Raw genomic sequence first — 18,755 nt, 5'->3', positions numbered from 1 at the left:
CACCCGCTGATCCATCCAGCACAGGTTCTGGGGGTGGCACGGAGGCTTGCTCTGCAGCATGACGCGGCACCGGGGTCTCGGGAGGAGAAGCTGAACCTCAGTGACACCACCTGAACTTCTGGGCACCCCCTCACCCGCGCCCCGTTCCTCCTGAGGTCACCGCACAGCGCACTTCTGGTCCCACTGTGGTTGCCTGGGCACCTGCCCTCAGCACCTGCCGAGGCTCAAGAGGAGGGCCTGGGACCCACGGGGTTTTGTGGGGAGCCCCTGGCCTTTGGGGCTCACAGGCCACATCCAGGGCTAGGGCCCCTGCTGGCGCCCGCTGTCCCTCCGGCTGCCTGCACCTCCCGACCTTGGCAGGGTGCGTGTGGTCGCTCCCCGGGGAGCGGCAGGTGTGGTTGGGGCCCCTGCGGGGGACACACCCTCCTCACCGTGCGGGCCCCAGAGCCTGAGGGCTCCCAGGTGCCCATTGCTGGAGCTGGGGTGCCTCTGGTCTGCTCTGCCTGCCACGAGATTGGGTGGTCCTGGGGCAGGCCAAGGAACGGGTCCCAAGTGTTTAAACCCCTGTCTCAAGAGACCAGGGACAAATTCCTGGGTCCCGGAAACCTCAGTGTGCCTGTGTGTGAATGCCTATGTGTGTGCGTGTGCACGTGCGTGGACGTCTGTGCGTGTGAGTGCACGCGGGTGTACTTAGGCGTGGGGTGGGGACTCCCGGGGGAGACCCTGGCTGTGGCAGACACCCTCCAGGGTACAGCCATGAGTCCGGTCTGTCCCATGGCCACACCCAGCCCAGACGCCACACTGGCCCAGGCTCTGCTCCCTGCTGACCTCTCCCTTGCCAGCCGCACCCCCCACCCCCCACCTCCCGGCCTCCAAGTGCCAGTGAGGCCTCCCAGTGCACCCAGTGCCCAGCTGGGGGGAGGGAGCCAGAGAGGCTTGGGAGCCCAACTTTCCAGGATGTTTTTGCTACTTTTTCTTGAACGTGCCGTGTCTGGAGACACGTTCTTCTGGGGGTTGCCGCGCAGGCCGTGACTGCGGCCCGGCCCCTGCTGTCCCGTCGGCTCCTCCTGGCAGCCAGGCCCCGGCTCCCCAAGCACAGGGGGGCTCCCTGTCCTGGAGGAAGCCCCCCCAGGCCTGGGTGTCCTGGGGCCATCCCACGTTGGAGGGCAGGCTTTGAAACCCAGACCCGATGGGCTCTGCCCTCCGGCTCAGCTTCGAGGACGCCACGCGTGGGGCCAGCATGACAAGGTGTCAGGTGCAGGGCCCATGTTCCCCGAAGGTGCCAGCAGGCGGTGTGTGGCCTGGCCACAGTGCGCTAACAAACGTGCCCTCTGCACCCAGGGCCAGGGGCTTGCCGCCGTGGGAGGCCCCGCCCAGGGCAGGCGAGAGACTCCTGGGGAGCGCACAGCCGAGGCCCTGACAAGTCTGCCTCTGGTTAAGCCAGACACGCACGTGGCTGGGAGGGAGCCCACGGCGGATCCCTCCTGTGGGTCCTGCCGTGCACAGGGGTGGGTGGGGCGGGCACCGCAGGAAGGTCGTGGCGAGCGGGCGGTGGGCCGTGCCTGGGAAGGGGCTGTGGGCAGGCAGCAGGGCTCAGCTGTGGGCTGGAATTCGCTCAGGACTTCTGCTCCCCCCCCTCCCCCCCCCGGCCAAGGAGGCGGTGTTGGTTTCCAGCCACAAACACAGAGGCTTCAACAACCCCGTTTGTGACTCACAGAGGCTCAGGGGCGCGGGCACGGCCTAGCTGGGTCCTTGGCTCAAGGACAGCTGGGACAGATGTCAACCGGGACCACCGGACTTCAGGCCCTTCTGAGCTGCCTGGTGGGGCGGATTCAAGGTCACTAACCAAGGTCGTGGGCAGGCGGGAAGCTGGTGTGAGCTGCCTGGTGGGCGAGGAAAGGGAAGATGTTCTGGATTTAACAGGACCACCCCAACTGGCTCTAAAAAAGACAACGCTTTATTGAGTGTGACAACCATCCAGACGTACAACAGAAGGCACGCGCGGACCCTGCGGCCACCCTTCCGGATACCCCCACGTGGCGACCCCTTGCTTCCACTCCCCAGGTCCCGAGGAGCCACGACACCTGATATCCACCACCCGCCCAGTGTGGCCGGGCCAGTGCGAGCGCGGCCTGCCACGGTCTCCCCGGCAGTCACCCCATCTGGGTTCTCGCACACAGTGGGTGAAGTCCCACCCCTTCGCTTACAGGGCGACACAGACACTAACGGGAGCCAGGGCAAAGGGAACCCCCCTCTCCGGTCCCGCCGTTTCAGCACCAGTAAGACTAATGCCTCAGAGGCCACGCTCCTCCCCGGCCCCCGGAGCTGCTGGGGGGCAGGAGGAAGGGCCCCGGGCTGCAACACTACCACTCGGGGCCTGTGCACCACGGCAAGGCCTGTGGCTCTGCCCACGGGAGAACACGTTTTAGATGGGGTTTCCGGGCATCCTCCCCGGCCCCGCTGCCTGTCCTATGGCTGTACCTGAGTCTCCAGACAGGAGCGCGGGCCTGCCCACCCCCGGCCTCCCCCCGCACGGCGTACAAGACCCCTGCACCCTGCCAAACACGTGGGCAGCGGTGGGCACGGCCGCGTGGGTCTGCCGAGGCTGAGGCGGAGCCCGGAGCCGCTGCTGCTTCGAGGACGGCACCATCCTGGGCGGAATCTACCCCCGACCCGGTGGGAGAGCCGACAGGGGAAATGCACGTGCACGTGGCCCTTAGCTTCAAAACAACGTCAAGGCTACGTCCGTCTCCTAGGAAACGTCTGCTTCCAGACTGGACTTGGGGAAGATGTTTATTAGGGACAGTGGCTGCGACGCCACCTGAGAAGAGGTGAGGTGAGGCGAGGCGAAGCGAGGCAGGCGGCACACGCCTGGGCCCCGCACGGCGGAGCGAGCCCGGCGCAGTGCCCGGCGCCCTTCCCGCCTTCTATACCCGGGGCGTGGCCTTCCCAGGCGGGGCTGAGCTTCTGGGGACACAGCCCGCATGCGGACACTCAGGATGCAGTGGAGGCCGTGGCTGTGGACCCCACACCTCCCAGATGCTGGGGCACAGGGTCCTGGGAGGAAGGCCTGGCGGCTCGGGTCCCGGCTGACCGTCATTCCACGTCCTCTTGCGGCTCCTGCTTGTGCAGAGCCTGGAGCCGGCTGACCACGGTCTGGTGCACGGCCTCCAGCCCCTCGGCGTCCAGCTCCCGCAGCAGCAGCAGGATGGCGGTCAGGACATTGTTCTGGGGGCAGAGAGTCACTGGCTGAGGGCCAGGCCGGGCACGGCTAGGCTGCCCCCACCCTGATGTGCACGTCCCGGGTGAACAGCCTTCCAGACAGGAGACACCGGGCAGGCCCTCAGGCAGACAGAGCTGTGGCCGCCTGCGGGCACTGCCCAGAGAGGCTAAGTGGCCAGCCCTCAGTCACACAGCGAGCCAGGCAGCCGGAGGCAGAAGGGAGCTGAGTGGCCCGGGACGGCGATCAGTAACGTGTGACCAGACACGTGTGCTCAGGTGTGCCATGCGTGTGCACACGTGCACCCACAACACACGCATGGCACACGTGAGCACACGTGCACCCACAACAGGTTTCTGTCTGCACTTGAGCAAGAAAGGATTTTGCACGTGAGGACTCCAGCTCGTTCTTCTTGTGGGGTGACAGGAGAGTCACGTGTGAGCAAAGGGACGTGCTCAGAGGGTCACCGGGCTGAGCCACAGAGCCCCTGCGCAGGCTGAGCCACAGAGTCCCTGCGCGCACCAGAGCGCTGACCCGTGGCCTCAGCAACGCTCGGGTGTCCCGCTCCACCCCCGTCTCCCTACATCTCCAGGCTCCCCCTGGCCTTCTGCACTTAGGCTCGCAGGACACCCCCCTGCCCACCCCTGGGGGAGGGAGGAGCCACGGTCCAGGTCCACGTTCACAGCAGAACCAGGGCCTCCTTCTTTACCGTCCCCAGAAGTTGCTTTGGTGACTCTGAGTCTGCGTTTGTGGAGGGCACCGAGCTGGGTCAGTGTTTAGTCTCGGGGCTCCCCCCGCCCCCCCCCCCCCAGTGCCCTCCAGAGGCCTGGGCATGCCCGCAGGGCCTGCCCTGCCCCGGGGCTGCGTACGGGGGGGCTCCTCCTGAAAGGTGTCGGAGAAGCTTGCACAGACTGCTGAGCTGACCCCACGCACACACCCTGCGCGGGACCGTCAGCTGTGCGGGGTGTGGTCCCCAGCCCCGGGGGCAGCTGCCAAGACTGGCATTCAGTCTGCGGTCACTTCTGTCGGCGGCTCTGGGGGGACGCTTCTCCCGGAGGGTGGGTCGGCCCCTTCCCGGCACAGGGCCTCGGTCCCTCTCCCTCTGTGCCCCCCACAAGCTTGACAAGTTCCTCGAGGGGGTGCTGGCGGCCCCCGCCCCCCGACTGTGGAGACTTTGCCTCGTGGGCCCGCACCAGTCCCATGGCTCTGCTCAGGCAGCACCCTCCCACGTGACCAGGTGGCGGGGTCCCCACTGGGCCAAGCTAACGGCGGTAACCCTGTCCTCCTGGCCAATGACGGCTCCCACTGGGGACGTGAGCAGTTCCAGCTGATGAAGTCGGGCCTGCTGGCTGGGGGTACACGCGACAGCTGCTCTTTACCAATGAGGGGACACATACGGGAAGAAACGGTGTGAGCCTGGATCGGAGGGCCAGCCCTGTGACCAGCAGGGGAACAAGCCCCAGCACGAGCCAGAACGACACAGGAGGTAGACAGACACTTGGAAAGGGCCGGGGTCTCTGACCGAGCTGCCCACATAACCGACTTCTTGTCAACAACCCATTACTCCTCCCAGGGATGAGGACCGTGTCCACCTGCAGGCGGGAGGCCCCCCAGCAGCGAACCCCTACAGCTTTCGTGCCACCGCAGCAGCCGCCCCGCCCCCAGGCCAGAGCCAGGGCTCTCCTGCAGCTGTTGGTGGGGGGGGGGGGTCTCCTCTCTCTCTAGGCCGGCTCCTTCCCACTGACTGAGCTTAGAGCCAGCGTCCCGCCCTCTGGGGCCTGGCTCGGTGTCCCTGGGTGTCTCCAGCCCATCCAACCATCCCCCCACCCCGCCGCCCCCACTCTCCACATCCCGGGCAGAGGGAAGGGGCAGCCACCTCCAGCCAGGCTGTCTCTGTCACACTCACCCTGTTCCTGCGACCGCTCACGGCTTCCCTCTGTGAGAAGGAGGGGAACGGGTCCCGGGAAGGGGGCTTCGGGCTGAGCTGGCCCTGGACGCTGCAGGTGGGAGAGAGAGCACAGGGTGTGTGAGCCTGACCTGCTCGGGGCCCCACGTCAAACCCTCCGGAGGCTGAGCGCAGCGAGGGAGGCAGACTGCCACTCTGTGATGTTTCTGGGGAACAGGGTGGGGGAGGGGCGGGGGGATGGGAGGGGACGGAGCAGGGTAGGGGCAGGGGGATGGGGTGGGGGGGACAGGGCAGGGGAAGGGCAGGGGGACTGGGGGGGATGGGGTGGGGAAGGGGCAGGGGGACGGTGGGTCTATCCTCCACAACCCCCCGCCAGAGACAACTTTGCTGTGCCTGGGCTCCCACCGGGGCTGGGTGCTCTGAACACACAAAGCTAACGCAGAGCAGGGGCTGCAAAGCCCGCCCCCAAGGTGGCGTCCATATGGCCTCGCACGCGGGGCAAACACAACAGGTGGCTTTGCCGTCGCCTGGACTCAGCCCGACAGCCTCACTGGGAGCAACGGTTTCTACAACATTCTGCATGTGTGGTTTATGCTCAGAAACACCCACGACAGTGCAACCCGCCCCCCAAGGCTGTGTCAGCTGTGTCAGCCGTGTCGGCAGTGCTGTGGCCCAGAGGGCCCTCCCTCGGGGCACACGCCCCTCCCATCCCCTCCCCCGTGGCAGCTCAGCAGGCCACGGTCACAGCCACGTGACTTTCCCTCAGGTTCTGCGGTGCTGGGCCCAGCAACGCTCCCGTGCCCGCCCGTCCGCTCCACCCGCCCCCACCTTGGGGCTGCTCCACTGCCAGGGCTGGTCCAGACCCACACAGGCCCCGGGCCCTGAGCCTTGCGACACACAGCAGAAAGCCGGCTGGGATGGGGAGCACCCGGGATGGGGAAGAACCACCCTGGGGGGTTCCCTTCCCTCACTCCCCAGTCATGCAGGCCTGGGAAAGGCCCACTGACCCCACAGCAGGACCCCAGGGACAGGCCTGCCGTCCCTCCGGCCTCACCTGGCCTCCTCCTCGCCACAGCTGAGCGCGTCCCGCTGGGTCTCGGCGGCGGTGTTCAGGGCGCTCAGGCCGTAGGACAGCTCGGTTCGGCCGTTCCCTGCTCCCTCTCCGCCGGGGGCCGTGACCTCCTCTCCCTCCAGCAATGCTCGGGACAGCTCCTCCTCGGTCACCGCTTCAGATGACGGGAAGGGAGCAGAAGCATCAGTGCGGACCCTCCCTCCCCCCCCGCCCCCAAGCCCCCTGGACCACAGCATTCGGCTCTGCTTTAGACAAGAGGCATGCCTGTCCGCCCCGCTGGCCAGCTCAACAGCACGGTGGGGTCGTGCCTGTCACACCCTGGCCCTGGCATGTGCCGGATGAGAGCCTGAACTTCAGCAGTTCTGCAAGTACTCATAAGAAGTGAGGGGCGCCTGGGTGGCTGTCGGTTAAGCGTCCGACTTCAGCTCAGGTCATGATCTCACGGTTCGTGAGTTCAAGCCCCATATTCGGCTCTGTGCTGACAGCTCAGAGCCTGGAGCCTGCTTCGGATTCTGTGTCTCCCTCTCTCTCTGACTGTCCCCTGCTCATGCTCTGTCTCTCTCTGTCTCAAAAATAAATAAAACATCAAAAAAAAAAAAAGTGAAATTAAGGTACACTTTAAAAAGGAACAGAGTGCACAACATTTAGTCCGTTTCACTCACACGCGGCTTAATTTCCCGGAGTCAACGTATATGAAAACTGCTCACCCGGGGGAACAGAACTGCACACGTGGGGAGGGCCAGGGACCGGCACGGCCATTACAGTGGACCCCAGGAAACAGGCACGGGCCCCGGACAACGGGTGTGGCGCAGACCCGGGCTGCAGGGAGGCGCCCTCCCGCCTCCAACAGGAAAACCAGGGGACCCGGTGCTTGGAGGGCAAGGGTCCCCTCTGCCTGCAGGGACGCTGCCAGCCCTCCCGGACCCTCGACGCGCTCGCCAGGGCGCTCAGGGAAGTGCAGCAGTGCATTCTGACAATAAAAGGGCAGCGGAAACAACTCTGCTCTGACAGTGGGGCCGATGGGCAGCGTGGGGTCCATGGGCAGCGTGGGGCCGTGCCCGGGGCCCCTCGCCCCACTCACGCTTGCGAAGTGAGGAGTGCAAACCTGGGGGCTCCCCCCAGAGACCATGGTGGGGGGTGGGGTACACCTGCCAGGTCCACAAGGATCAGCAACGCGCGGGAAGGGCAGGGGAGGGGAGGGGCCCCCGTCGGGGCGGCGCCGCGGACACCTACTCTGGTTGTCCAGCTTCTGCAGGTGCGGCAGGTTACGCAGGACGGTCATGCGGTAGAGGTGTGGGTCGGGCCCGCAGCACGGGTTCTCCGCCAGCCACAGCACGCGCAGGCGCGGCAGGCCCTTCAGGTAGTAGAGCTCCGCCAGGCTGGGGATGCGGTTCCTCCGCAGGTACAGCTCACTCAGCTGCTGGCACCGGCTCACGGGCTCCAGGGTGGACACGCTGTTGACGCTGCACGGGGACAGCACGGTGTCAGCTGTAAGGCCCGCGCCCATCCGCCCTCCCCCGGGAAGCTGATCGAAGCTGGGAGGCACGAGTCACGTTCAACGAGGTGCCCGGGGCGAGGAGAAAGCGTCAGGAGTACGGGCAGCAGTGAGCAACCCCCAACTCGGTGAGTTGTTAGGCTCACCGAGTCAATGGGGAGGTAGGAGGGCCCACTCTCCCTCACAGGACAGGAAACAGGCCTCCAAGGGACCGTCTCCATGCCCCAAAGCAGGCAGCAGCCAGCAGAACCCACAGCAAATACAAGGAAGCCCTACCCTACACACGCTGGGCACCGAACTTCTGAGCCCCGGCTTGAGCAGCAGGGTATATGGGTTTACATTTTCCGCAGAGATGTGAGCACATCACAGACAGAAGGTCGCCCAGGCATCTAGGCAGAGACTCTACGGTCTAAACGGACACAAGCAGAAAGCTCGCACCTCCACAAAAGCAAGCGGACCGTGAACACACGCTCAGCACAGTGTCCAGCTGAGCTCAGAGCCCAGCGTCCTCGTGGGCCTGGTGGGAGCTCCTCCTCCACAGCTTTGGGGACGCTGCTGCTCCCTGCAGAGCCGGAGGGCACGGGTGCGGCCACTCCAAGAGACCCTGCCCGACGAGACCTATCTAGAACATTCTCTCTGGAGTCTGTATCTGCGTTGGCAGCGATGTCCTGATTCTTCCAGGGACACCCCTGCAATTCTGAACACTCACTGACCGCAGTTACCAGCGCTCAAGGTGTGCGGGAGCTGCCCAAGGCACAGGCAGGGGTGCGGTGGGACCCGAGGCTACACGCTGGCCCGGTCCTCCTCGTCGACCACCGGGCTATCTGTGGTTGGACTGAATGTCTGTGCCCCCCAAACTCATACGTTGAAACCTACCCCCCAAGGTGCCGGTGTTTGGAGGTGGCTGGGTCAGAGGAGCCCTCACAACGGGACCTTAGGAAAGAGACCCCCGAGCTCCCAAGCTCCTGGCCCCACCTGAGGACCCAGCAAGAAAATGGTGTGTGAACCGGAAAACAGGTCTCGCCGGACACTGAAAATCCAACACCCTCATCTTGGACTTGTGGCTCCAGAATGGACTGAGACAGGCCTTGTACACACGAGGTCTAAGACCGTCAGGAAATGACCGCACCTCACCAAAGACCGGCACCCTGTGTTCACAAGGCAATTTACACCCAGTCCCAGTGCCGCCAGATACCCAGGCCCTGGAACCTGGGCTCAGTCAACAACCCCAGGGCCTTGTCCTTTCTCAGAGCCGTCCACAGGGCGCTCAGAGAGGCCCAGCGACCTGCCCCAAACCACTCCAGGCACGGCAGAGCCGGGGTTCAAGCCACACCTACCTCCAGGTTTCCTGCTACTTGGGGGAATGGAAGGCAATATATTTATTTGTCAGGTAAGGCTTCCTGGGGTGTGGGCTCAAACCTCGGCTTCACTGATACGAGGCAGTGACAGTGACAGCTGGTGTGTGTGCACTGGCTCAGCGCTGCAGCCCCTCCTCACTGCCCCCAAGGGGCAGGCGCTGGTATTATTCCCATATTACAGATAGGGAAACTGAGGCCCAGGGACCTGAGCCTTGCCCGACGTGGGAGGGCCGGCATCTGGCAAGCGGTGATGACTCACGGGCTCTCTCCAAACAGCCCAGCTGCCAGAAGTCCCGGCAGCACCTGGTTCAGCCACGGATTCCCTAGTCTGTTAAGATGCCAAGGTCTCCAGAAGAGGTGGCTATGATCGGTCAGAGGCCGTGTTTTGCGGGGACACTGGTGGAGCTCCTGGCAGCTCCGGAACCAGAGGGCAGAAATGGTGGGGGTGCTGGAGGCCGACGTGGCCACCTCGAGGGCAGCTGCTCATCACGTGGGGGTTGCACCCACTGAGCATGGTGAGGCTGGGCACAGATGCAGCGGGGCGTGCTCGAGGGGACGGCCGGGGACCCTCATAAGGAGGCAGAGCTCAGGGGGGCTGAGGCACAGCCAGGCCTTGTGCCGCCGACCCTGCTCCGCGCACAGAAGCTCCCCACCCCCACGCCCCCAGACAGACTCTTGTTGGGAGCTTTCAGATTATCCGAGGGGATCTGAGCCTTCTCCTTTTGAGCCCCGTGACTCAGAGCACAGCAGGCGTTTAGGTACCTGAGGGTGATCACTTCCAGGCTGGGCATTTCCCGGCAGATCGAGACCTAGGAAGGAAAGGAATGTGATGGCAGACACCGCCAGGCGCTCTCTCCGCGAGCCCGGCACAGGGACGGGGTGGCACCACAGACAGCCCCATCTCAGCCCTCCGCGCCTACGCGGGGCAGCCGCTGGCCTCATGGGGGCTGACACGACACGTGACAGCAGGCAGGCTCTGCACGACACTCCGCTTTGCACCCAGACACTCCCTCAACATGAAGAAGCCCGCGCTCTCTCTAGGACTTTGGAGAGCATCGCCGCTATCAGAGGCTGCCAGAATCCCTGAGATGCCCGCAGAAGACATCAGGGGAGGGGACCTCAATGGCCCCTGCGTGGACAGAGAACCTTTCTTTTGCTGTCCCTGAGGCACGGGGAGAAGGCTTGGCCAACGGAGCTGGGGCAAAAGGGAGACAGGATTGGAACTGGACCTCACACCACATTAATACTGTTGATTCAGGGAAAAGACCAATGGGGCGCTTGGCTGGGTCCATAAAGTCAGCCTGGAAGGCCGATGGGGGGTACAGCCCCCACAAACGTCTGTGCTGCCACGTGCCAGGCGTGGAGCCAGATGAGGCCCTTGACCTCCAGAGGCTCACGGTTGGCTCAGAGTGCTTTACATGTGCAATGGGTTTGTTTTCTGCTACAGTGGCATTTTTGGGTTTTAGGGGTTTTTGGGGGCTGCTGAATATGCAGCATTTCAGCTATAGCAGGAGGTGGAATCAGCTTTTCTGGATAGCCCAGTGTCTCAGCAGCACTTCTGACTGTTTTCAAGGAAAGGGACGGTTCACGTTACAAAAGTGAGAAAGAAACCACAGGTACACAATCCGTGTGTAAGTCCGGGACGTTCACTCTCGGAGAGGGAGAGGGCAAGACCGTTCACAGACCCAGAGCTCAGCTCGGGGCACTGCCCCCGCCCACCCCAGGTGCCCATCTCTTCCCGCCACGGCCCGGGGGGTGGGGGTGGGGGTGGGGGTGGGGAGCAGAATGCTGGATCTGACCAAGAACAGGGCCAAAACGGGCAACTCCTCAGTGACCCAAAGCCTTCCCCCTCCCCTGGGAGACCTGGGACACGAAGCCTTTCATCGACTAAATACTGAAAGGAACTTCAGAATAAAGCTGGGCACTCGGGGGTATGTTTTTCATTAGTCATTCTATATTCCAAGCACTGCTAAATGAACAAAGTACCAGATTAGGGGCTGAATTGAATGTGTGCGGTTCTGTAAATTTAACAGTTCTCTTGAGGGACAGGTGACACCTTTGGGGACCAGGGGGCATCTGGAGATGATCAGCAGAATACTTACATCTGTGAGGCGGCTGCCCCTATGGAGAGAGAAGACATACTTTAATTCTGTTAAAGCTGAGTAACAAAACAAATAGACACAAATTAGTGACAAATGTCTACAAACTAAAATTCTATAATTCCAATGATAAAGTGAGGGAAATCTTGCCCAGATGACTCACAAAGGTGTCGAAAGTTGTCACACGACTGAAAACTGTTTATGTCTGGTGCCTGAGGGGTGCTTCTCAGACTGAGGAGCCGGAGGGCTGCCCCACTTGGAGGGCACAAAGACCCACTCACCCTCCAGGCTGCTGCAAGGCAGGACCACTTCCCTCACTGATGTAAGCAGACAAGCAAGTCCTTGTAACAGGCCACGTTCAAAGGCTGAACACGCAGCTTATGAGACCAACACTAGAGAGCCTGAAATAGGGCCCTTGTCTCTCCCCGCTCTGGGGAAGCATGGCCACCCCACGCAAGACAAAGAAGCATATTGTTGAGAACAAACGGCAGAGCCAAATGTCAGAAGTGCCAGGGCAGAGGGAAAGGCTTTTTAATGCACAGGCAGAGCCCACTGCGGTCAATCTGCCCACACTTCCTGCGAGGCCGGTCTGCCCCTGGCTGGGCTCCCCACGCCCCACCTGAACTGTCCAGTGTACAGGGGTGCGTGAAGCCTTGCTTTGAGTCCCCAGTGAACACCTGTAGACCTTCCCAGAGTTCATGGAGTGCTTCTGGTCCTTCCTCAGCCCAGCCAGACCTGGTCACCCCCCAGACAGGGAGTCACCTGGGGACAGCCCCTCCCCAACAGGGCCCAGTTACAAGAATGTTTATGGATTCCTTACTTGGGAGTCTCAGTTCTCTCTCTTTCCCACTAGAAATGGTGTTAATCACCTCGATCCCCCACCCGATTAGTAGACCTGGCTCCCAGTGGCTGGCAATGTCAGAAATCAGACCCTTCCAGAGGGGACCCGTTTGCCCCATCTACCCGTTTGTCCATTGCATTGGACCCAATGCCATCTAGAGGGCTGACAAAGAGACTTCGCGGTAATGCCAATTGTCTCAATGAGTGCATGTTTGGGGCCTGGGTCTGAAGCACCACCACTCCGCGGGGGCAAAGATTCTGGAATGATCCTTGCCAAAGGCCACCTGGGCTGGTGGCAGCACTTCCTGCATGCTGGGCGGGCGGGCCCTGGCACTTGCTCTCCTCCGTCCCGAACCCTTTTCTGGCCGCTCCGCAGGCCCTTCCCGCCCCCCGCCCAGAGCCCAGGTGCCGGGCGGGGGTGCTGGGCAGCCGGAAGGACGTGAGGGGACGGCCCCGGGCTCTGGGCCCTCACCAGCAGTTGAGCTTCCGCACGCTGTGCAGCTCCGAGGCCTTGGCCCGGGACAGGACCATCTTCCGAGTCAGCTTCATGGTGGAGGGCCTCCCGGAACCCGCCCCCGGCCCCCGGCCCCCGGCCCCCGGCCCGGCCCTGCCCTGGACCAGCCGCCCGCTAGCCACGGGTTCCCGGCTCCATGGCGGCCTGTCTCCAGGGGGCGGGGCCCGCGTCGTCAGGGGCGGGCCCTGCGAGCCCATTGGCCATTCCTTGAGGGGCGAAGCGGCGCGAGCGAGGTGGGGCCGCCCGGGCAAGCGCTCAAGGCGTTGGTTCGGCCCTCGCCTGCCCCGCCCCGCCCCTCCGGCTGCGCGCGTCCAGGCCTGCGCGTGCGCGGCGTGGGGGGACGGGGGACGGAGAAGTGTCTGCTTCTGACGTAATTCTGCTGCGACCCAGGTGAGGCCCCTCGTCGGGACAGACCCGCGATACCGAGTCACCGAGCACCGAGCAGCGAGGCCCCCAGCTCCGAGTCTTCGAGCCCTGAGATCCTGAACCGCCCCAGCCCCGAGCCTTCTAGCTCTTGAGCCCCCGAGCTCGGAGCCTGGAACGTAGACGTGACAGTGTCTTGACTCCCTGAATAACGGAGATTTACACTGTTCAGATAAGAAGCCAGCCCTAGGCCCGGGTGGATTCCCTTTCCCCTTGAGCATAAAGGTACCCCCCCACCCCGTATTAGGCGTTTCAGAAGCCAGAGGCGCAGCTTACGTTGACTGTCTTTGGGATCTCAGAGCTGTTGAAGGTGACAGGACCCAGCTTTAGTCATCCTCCTCTGTCCCCTTTTCCACTGGCCCCCCTGTTCTGCCTTTGGCCTGCCCGGCCCATCGGCAGAGCCTGCTAAGTCGCTCCACCCCTGATGTCTGTTCGCCCTCACTGTCTGATCCGGTTCTCCTGCAGGTGGTATCTGATCGTCTCCGCCTGCCTTTAGCAAGACCCCCGACCCGCGATGTCGCAGTACTTTTCCGTCCCCTGGGCCCCCCCCCCCCATGCTGACCTTGGCTGTAAACCCCATTTGTCTTTGTATTTGGAGTTGAGGCCAGCCTCTCTCCCCTATTCCAATAGCCTTGAATAAAGTCTTCCTTACTGTTTTAAGAAGTGTCAGAATAACTTTTTCTTGAGCGGAGGTCAGAGACTGCTTTCCCAGGACGTCACGGCAACCTCTGAAGCCCAGGGCCCCTGAGACTGGTGGAGGGCCTGCCCGTACCAGGGGCCTACTGCGCGACAGGAGGGGGAGACGCCGTGGGAGAGAGTAGACTTCCCATGGGGTCTCCCGTCCCTCTCAGCCCTGCTGCTTGTATCACAAAGACGACATAGGGATTTTACAAAGAGGAAAGTCTGCCCATGGAAGTTGAGCAATTATTGCTGTTCTGTGGGGTTTGTCCACGTGCTGTGTTTTGCTGGGCCACGGGGTGCCGTGAGCAGATTATCGGTCAGATTCTTGCCCTGAGGCCTCTCATCAGTGCATGGGTGAGGTGGCCCCCCCAAAATGGTGTGTGAGCCTCCTCAGGCAACAGAGAGCAGTGCTGTTCTTTGAGGAGGAAGGAAGCCCGTAAATAGTGCCAGTCGGAGCTCTCAGACGGACCCTGGGTCTAGTATCAGGCTCTGGCGACCTGTCCAGGTCTCAGGGCAGGACAGGAGTGCAGCCTCACTGAGAGTGGCAGGAAGAGTCCAAGAAGCCCAGGCTGTGCAAGCTTGCAGAGGCCTTCTGGCTGTCCCAACTTGGGAGCCGCATCAGGTGACAGGAGAGTCTGCCCAAGGTGTGGGTGACCTGCCACCAGCAGATGGAAGCCAACATCTGCAGAAGCTAGTCCTGGGGAAGGCGGAACAGGCAGGGCACGGTGTGCTGTGGCCGTGGGCCGGGGACATGTGGGAAGGGGGCTTTGCAGTTGCTGGCCCTGCTTGTCCCCACCTGGCTGAGATGGCCTCTCCTCCTCCTACCAGGACTGGTGTGGTCCAGGTACAAGAACCAGACCAGGTGGGGCATGAGCCACGCCAGGGAGGCTGTGGGACAGGCCCCAGCTCTCGGCAACAGGGCTGCACCTGGGAGGCTCTGTGTAGGCGATGGCGGTGACAGGGGAAGGTGTGAGGACCCTGCAGGTCTGCCTGGAGTAGGTCGACCCTCAGGTTCAGGGTGTGTGGATTTCCCTGTACTAACCACTGGGGAACAGGAACCACTGGGCCCTGAGTCCAGGCGGCCTGGGCCTCTGGGAGGAATCTTCTCAGCGGAAGTTGAGGATGGGCCCCTGTCAGGCACCCACACAGAGGGGAGGAGGAGACAGGTGTGCTTACGGCCCTCTGGCCTCTGGGGGCCTCTGCAGCCCCTGCCGGCTGTGTGGCTGTTCAAGAGGGTGGCTGGGGTGTGAACCGGTTGAAGGTCCTGGTGACTCAGGTGACTCTTGTAAAGTGAGGATTCTTTGCCTGCTTAAGTAGAAGTGTGTCGGTTTGGATGTGTCCCTGTGCATCCCCAGAACTCCCTTCCCCGTGTAGCTCCGACGAGAGATTTGCATGCGCTTTGGAAGGTGGAAGACAGCAGGTGGAAGGCCGTCCCGGGCAGAGATGGGGAGAGATGGATGGACTCAGAAGGGTGGGGTGGGGGTGGGGGCCCAGGGTCTTCCCTGAAGTCTGTCCTCTTCTTGCCGACAGTGGCCTTACCTGCCGCCAGCAGGCCTTGTTGCTGCAAACTCACGGTGGCAGAGCTCTGAGGAGGCCACCGCCGTCCACAGACCTCTCCACAGCCCCCCTCGTGGTCCTGCTTCCAGAGCTGGCCACGCCGAGCTCCCCAGCTCCCCTGCAAGCTCGCTCCTGTGCATCTGCCCCCCTGCCCTGGGAGAACTGCTTCTCGCTCCCCCTTCTCCAGTTTCTCCCGGACTTCTGTGTCCCCAGCTCCTTCCCGCTACTGTGTAAAGATGAGCGCCTGTAACACATCTCCTATTTTGCCATGTTCCCAAGGCTCCTGCTTCCTGGAATGAACCCTGACACAGGCAGAAATGCAGCACCAATTTGCTTAAACCAAAACGGAAACACCGGTTCCCGTCGTCGGGAAGCCAAGGGCAGTGGCTTCAAGTGTGGCTGGATCCAGGGCCTCGGTCTTCGTTATTGGGGCCCGGCCTCTACTCCCGCTCCCAGCTTACACTCGCCCGCATCAGATGCTGTCTACCCTCTGCTTCAGGCCTGCACCGTGGCTGCTTGAGTCCAGCAGAAAGCAAGCTTTTCCCAGTGACTCAAGTGCCTGTTTGGGGACTGGCCTGGCATCAGTCCTATGCACCCCGAATCCGGCTCTGTGGCTGGCTGTGCAAAGCCCGGGTTTCCGGCCTGAGCCACGTGCCCAAGGTGGATGATGGGAGTGAGGGAGGGGAAGTGACCCAGAGGAACATCAGAGAAGGGAACCCGCTGCTTCAGACTGGCGGTTGCTGTGGGAGAGGTGACAGCCCGAACATGCCTTGTCTTCTGCCCCCACCACGTTCTCTCCTTGTGTCCCCTGCACACACTTCCTTATTCCAAGGGAACTTCCCTCTCCCAGCGGTCACTCTGGGGCTCTGCTCACTGGATTCCCACGTGGCCCTGGCTACTGTAGGACAGTGTCCTTCCCTCACTTCTAGCCCAGCTGAATCACGAGCTTCATTTCTGCCAGCACCACATCCCAGAGACCCGCGTGGCTTCCCCGAACTCCTGTGAGCTTCTGGAAGCTACACCCCCAGCGTCTCCTCCTTGTGGCTCCTTGAAGCCCCCGGGTTGGAGGGGGAGTGGGAGGGGCCAGGTGGCCTCCAGGCCGGGAGGCATGGTCCTCCCTCTGCTGGGGTCCTGGCCCCTGTGCAGTCTGGGAGATAGCACTGCTCCAGCAGGCGTGACAGGGACCCAGGGGCGGGGCCTGCTCTCCTCTCAGGACCCTGGACGGGCTGACCACTCCGCCCTCATCCCCAGGGGGCTGCCCCACAGCGGGTGGGGACTGAGGAAAGTTCGGGGTGTTTGGGCTGGACGGTGGCAGAGAAGAAGGTCCTGGGGTGGAGAGGGAGGAACCTCCTCCAGGTGTGAGCTCTGCTTCTCCGATGGCAGCAGAAACTGTCAGTAGCCAGCAAGGTCACCCCAGGGTGGACCGTCCCCAGACCTGCCTACCTTCCTCCTGCCTGGTTTTCCTCTGGGGACTCGGCCTCCGTGTGTTTTAGCCACTCTGCCTCCGGTTCTGCCTCCGCTCTCAGCTGAGACCCTCCCGGGCACGGCCCCCGGCCTATCACTGCTGGGGTACAAAGGCGGGCCCTGTGGCTCTGGGTGCACAGCTGGAGGGCCACCCGGCCTCAGAGCTCCCTGGGGCTCCTGGGAGAGCACCGGACTCGGGCGGCCTGGAGCCGCCGGCCCGTCTCCCCGAGCCGGCTGTCCAGGGCTCCCTGAGGCCTCGCCTGCCAGCGTGGGGCCGGCTGCCTCTCACACCCAGGAATACCCTTGAGGGCAACAACCACTGCCTGCTCCCTCCACGCTGGGCCTGCTGGCGATCGTGTTCTGACCACGCGGGGCCGGGGGTGACTGGGACTTGCCCCAGCTTCTGCCCTAGCTTCCCTTCTCTCTACCCACCCCTACCCCAACCTCCAAACCCTTTGGTTATCTGGTTATCCGCAGCTATGTAACAATGGCTCCAAACCTAGCAGCTGACGGCGGGAGACATTACCTCTTCACGGTGCCTGAGGGGCGGGAATCTGGGAGCCGTGGGGCTGCTGGCCTGGTCTGGGGCCTCTCGTGGGGTCAGGCTGTGGGCCCGGGGCCGGGGGCTGGGGACCAGGGCTGCCGTCTCTGGAGACCTGAGTGGGGTCCGGGCTCGTTCACGCGGCTTGTGTGAGAAGAGTAGCCTGCATGTGTTCATTTAACACAGTGTCCTGAGAGGTTGTTTGGGCCTCGGGGTCCTTCCCAGCTCTGTCCCCATATCTGTTGCTTGGAAACGCGCTGCCTGCTATGGCTGTCGGGAAGGCACGTGGTGCAGGGCATTGGCCCCTGCGCCGATTTGCTCCCTCATCACCATCACATCTCAACCGTCCTTTCTGAGAGGTCATTCCCAGAATGCAGATGATCTGTCAACCTCAGGCATGAAGGCATGAAGGGACGATGGTGTCCCCAGCATGAAGCCCACTTCTCTTGGTGCTCTGTCCGGACCAGGGCTCTGCAAGCCACAGCCACTGCCTGTTTTTGTAAATAAAGTTTTATTGGCACACAGCCACACCCATCCATGTACCTGTGGCTGATGGCTGCTTCCTGGCTGCAGGGGGCTGAGTAGTTAAAACGGAGCCCCTGGGCCTGCGGATCCTGAAGCGTTACCAGTGGCCCTTAGAGAAGCCGTTGCAGCCCCGCCCTAGACTCTGGCCGTGTTGTCGCCCCACGCCCTGGACCCACCCCAGCAGCCAGCTTCTCTGCTCCCGTGGATTATTCACGGCCGGCCACAGCATGCCCATGCCACGTGGCCAGACTGCTCTCTTTTTCACTGACTGAGTTTTCTTTTCGCTGCCAGAACTTTTTACCTTGGCCGTGTTGTCCACGCCGTGAAAACGTCCTCCGCGTTTCCTTTCGCTGGATGTGAGCCAAGTCGCAATCAAAGTCAGGACTGCTGCGTTCCTGCTTTATGGCCAAACGCCTCTTTATTTTTATGGGATGGATGTTTCATAATTGCTCTTGCAACGGCGTCCTGGCAGACGCAACGTGGCCTTCTTGTGAAATGTGTGGTTTTTTCTGGAAGGGAAGGAGCCACAGGGGCGACATGAGTGCTGATGTTTGGTCAGCAGCCTGTTTCACGTACTGCTTCCCCTTCACCGACGTTCCCACAGAGGCCCTGGGATACTCGGAAGCCAAAGTCAGACCGCCCGTGCCTGCCCCCCCAGAGCTCTGTGTGATTGCTGTCTCTTGAAATATTAACTGATCCTCCGCCGTGTGCTTTCAGTCAGTGGAATGGCTCTCAGGCCAGAAGGCCCCCCAGGGAAGGAGCGCTAGCCCAGAGTCTGGGCACGGCTGCCAAAAACCAGCTGCAGACGCCGTGGGTCTCTGCTTGCTTTGCCTGTTAACTAAGGTCTAAGATCCCTCCCAGGGGTGGTGGCAAGCCAGCTCCTGCGGCGGGTGCCGGCCGGCCGAAGGCCTGGACTGCCGGACTCTGACAATGCAGCAGTGACAGGGGGGCGCCTCCTGCAGGTGAGAGCCTCCAATCAGCCGTCACACCCCCGCTGCTGTCCACCCTTTACCTCCACGGTGCTGACCGCTTCGGAGGAGGGCTCCAACCACCTTTGTGC

At 62.7% G+C, this 18,755-nt stretch overlaps 2 protein-coding genes across 3 annotated transcripts in view; one reads left to right on the top strand and one right to left on the bottom strand.

Annotated features, from left to right (window-relative positions):
• Positions 1 to 1,939: 1,939 nt before the first annotated feature.
• On the bottom strand, positions 1,940 to 17,646 carry CFAP410 (cilia and flagella associated protein 410). Of its 2 annotated transcripts, none has more exons than XM_047846933.1 (7): positions 17,156 to 17,646; positions 11,154 to 11,172; positions 9,814 to 9,860; positions 7,432 to 7,661; positions 6,181 to 6,352; positions 5,127 to 5,217; positions 1,940 to 3,228 (listed from the first exon to the last, which is right to left on the bottom strand). In XM_047846933.1, the coding sequence occupies exons 3-7, from the start codon at positions 9,840 to 9,842 to the stop codon at positions 3,097 to 3,099; spliced, it is 654 nt and encodes a 217-aa protein (XP_047702889.1). In that variant the 5' UTR covers positions 9,843 to 9,860; positions 11,154 to 11,172; positions 17,156 to 17,646; the 3' UTR covers positions 1,940 to 3,096. The 2 variants fall into 2 exon arrangements, with proteins under 2 accessions (XP_047702889.1, XP_047702888.1); XM_047846932.1 differs by lacking the exon at positions 17,156 to 17,646 and adding an exon at positions 12,463 to 12,684.
• Positions 17,647 to 18,315: 669 nt separating this feature from the next.
• TRPM2 (transient receptor potential cation channel subfamily M member 2) overlaps positions 18,316 to 18,755 on the top strand; it is a 58,219-nt gene continuing 57,779 nt past the window's right edge. The window contains exon 1 of the mRNA XM_047846917.1: positions 18,316 to 18,657. The gene's annotated coding sequence lies outside the window, so the exon portion shown is untranslated. The remainder of the gene's footprint in view (positions 18,658 to 18,755) is intronic.

Source organism: Prionailurus viverrinus, unplaced genomic scaffold (genome assembly GCF_022837055.1).
Source record: "Prionailurus viverrinus isolate Anna unplaced genomic scaffold, UM_Priviv_1.0 scaffold_42, whole genome shotgun sequence".
Taxonomy (NCBI): Eukaryota; Metazoa; Chordata; class Mammalia; order Carnivora; family Felidae; genus Prionailurus; species Prionailurus viverrinus.
Note: the sequence above shows the minus strand (reverse complement) of the source record. Positions and strands in the feature narration are given on the sequence as shown.

What these genes read in the sequence shown, in the direction of transcription:
- CFAP410 (XM_047846932.1), bottom strand. Translation starts at nt 12,539, where the DNA reads ATGAAGCTGACTCGGAAGATGGTCCTGTCCCGGGCCAAGGCCTCGGAG. An exon ending in CTGGAAGTGATCACCCTCAG is followed by an intron (nt 7,662 to 9,813) that starts GTACCTAAACGC and finishes GTCCCCGTGCAG; the next exon opens with CGTCAACAGCGTGTCCACCC. An exon ending in TGAGCGGTCGCAGGAACAGG is followed by an intron (nt 3,229 to 5,126) that starts GTGAGTGTGACA and finishes CTCTGCCCCCAG; the next exon opens with AACAATGTCCTGACCGCCAT.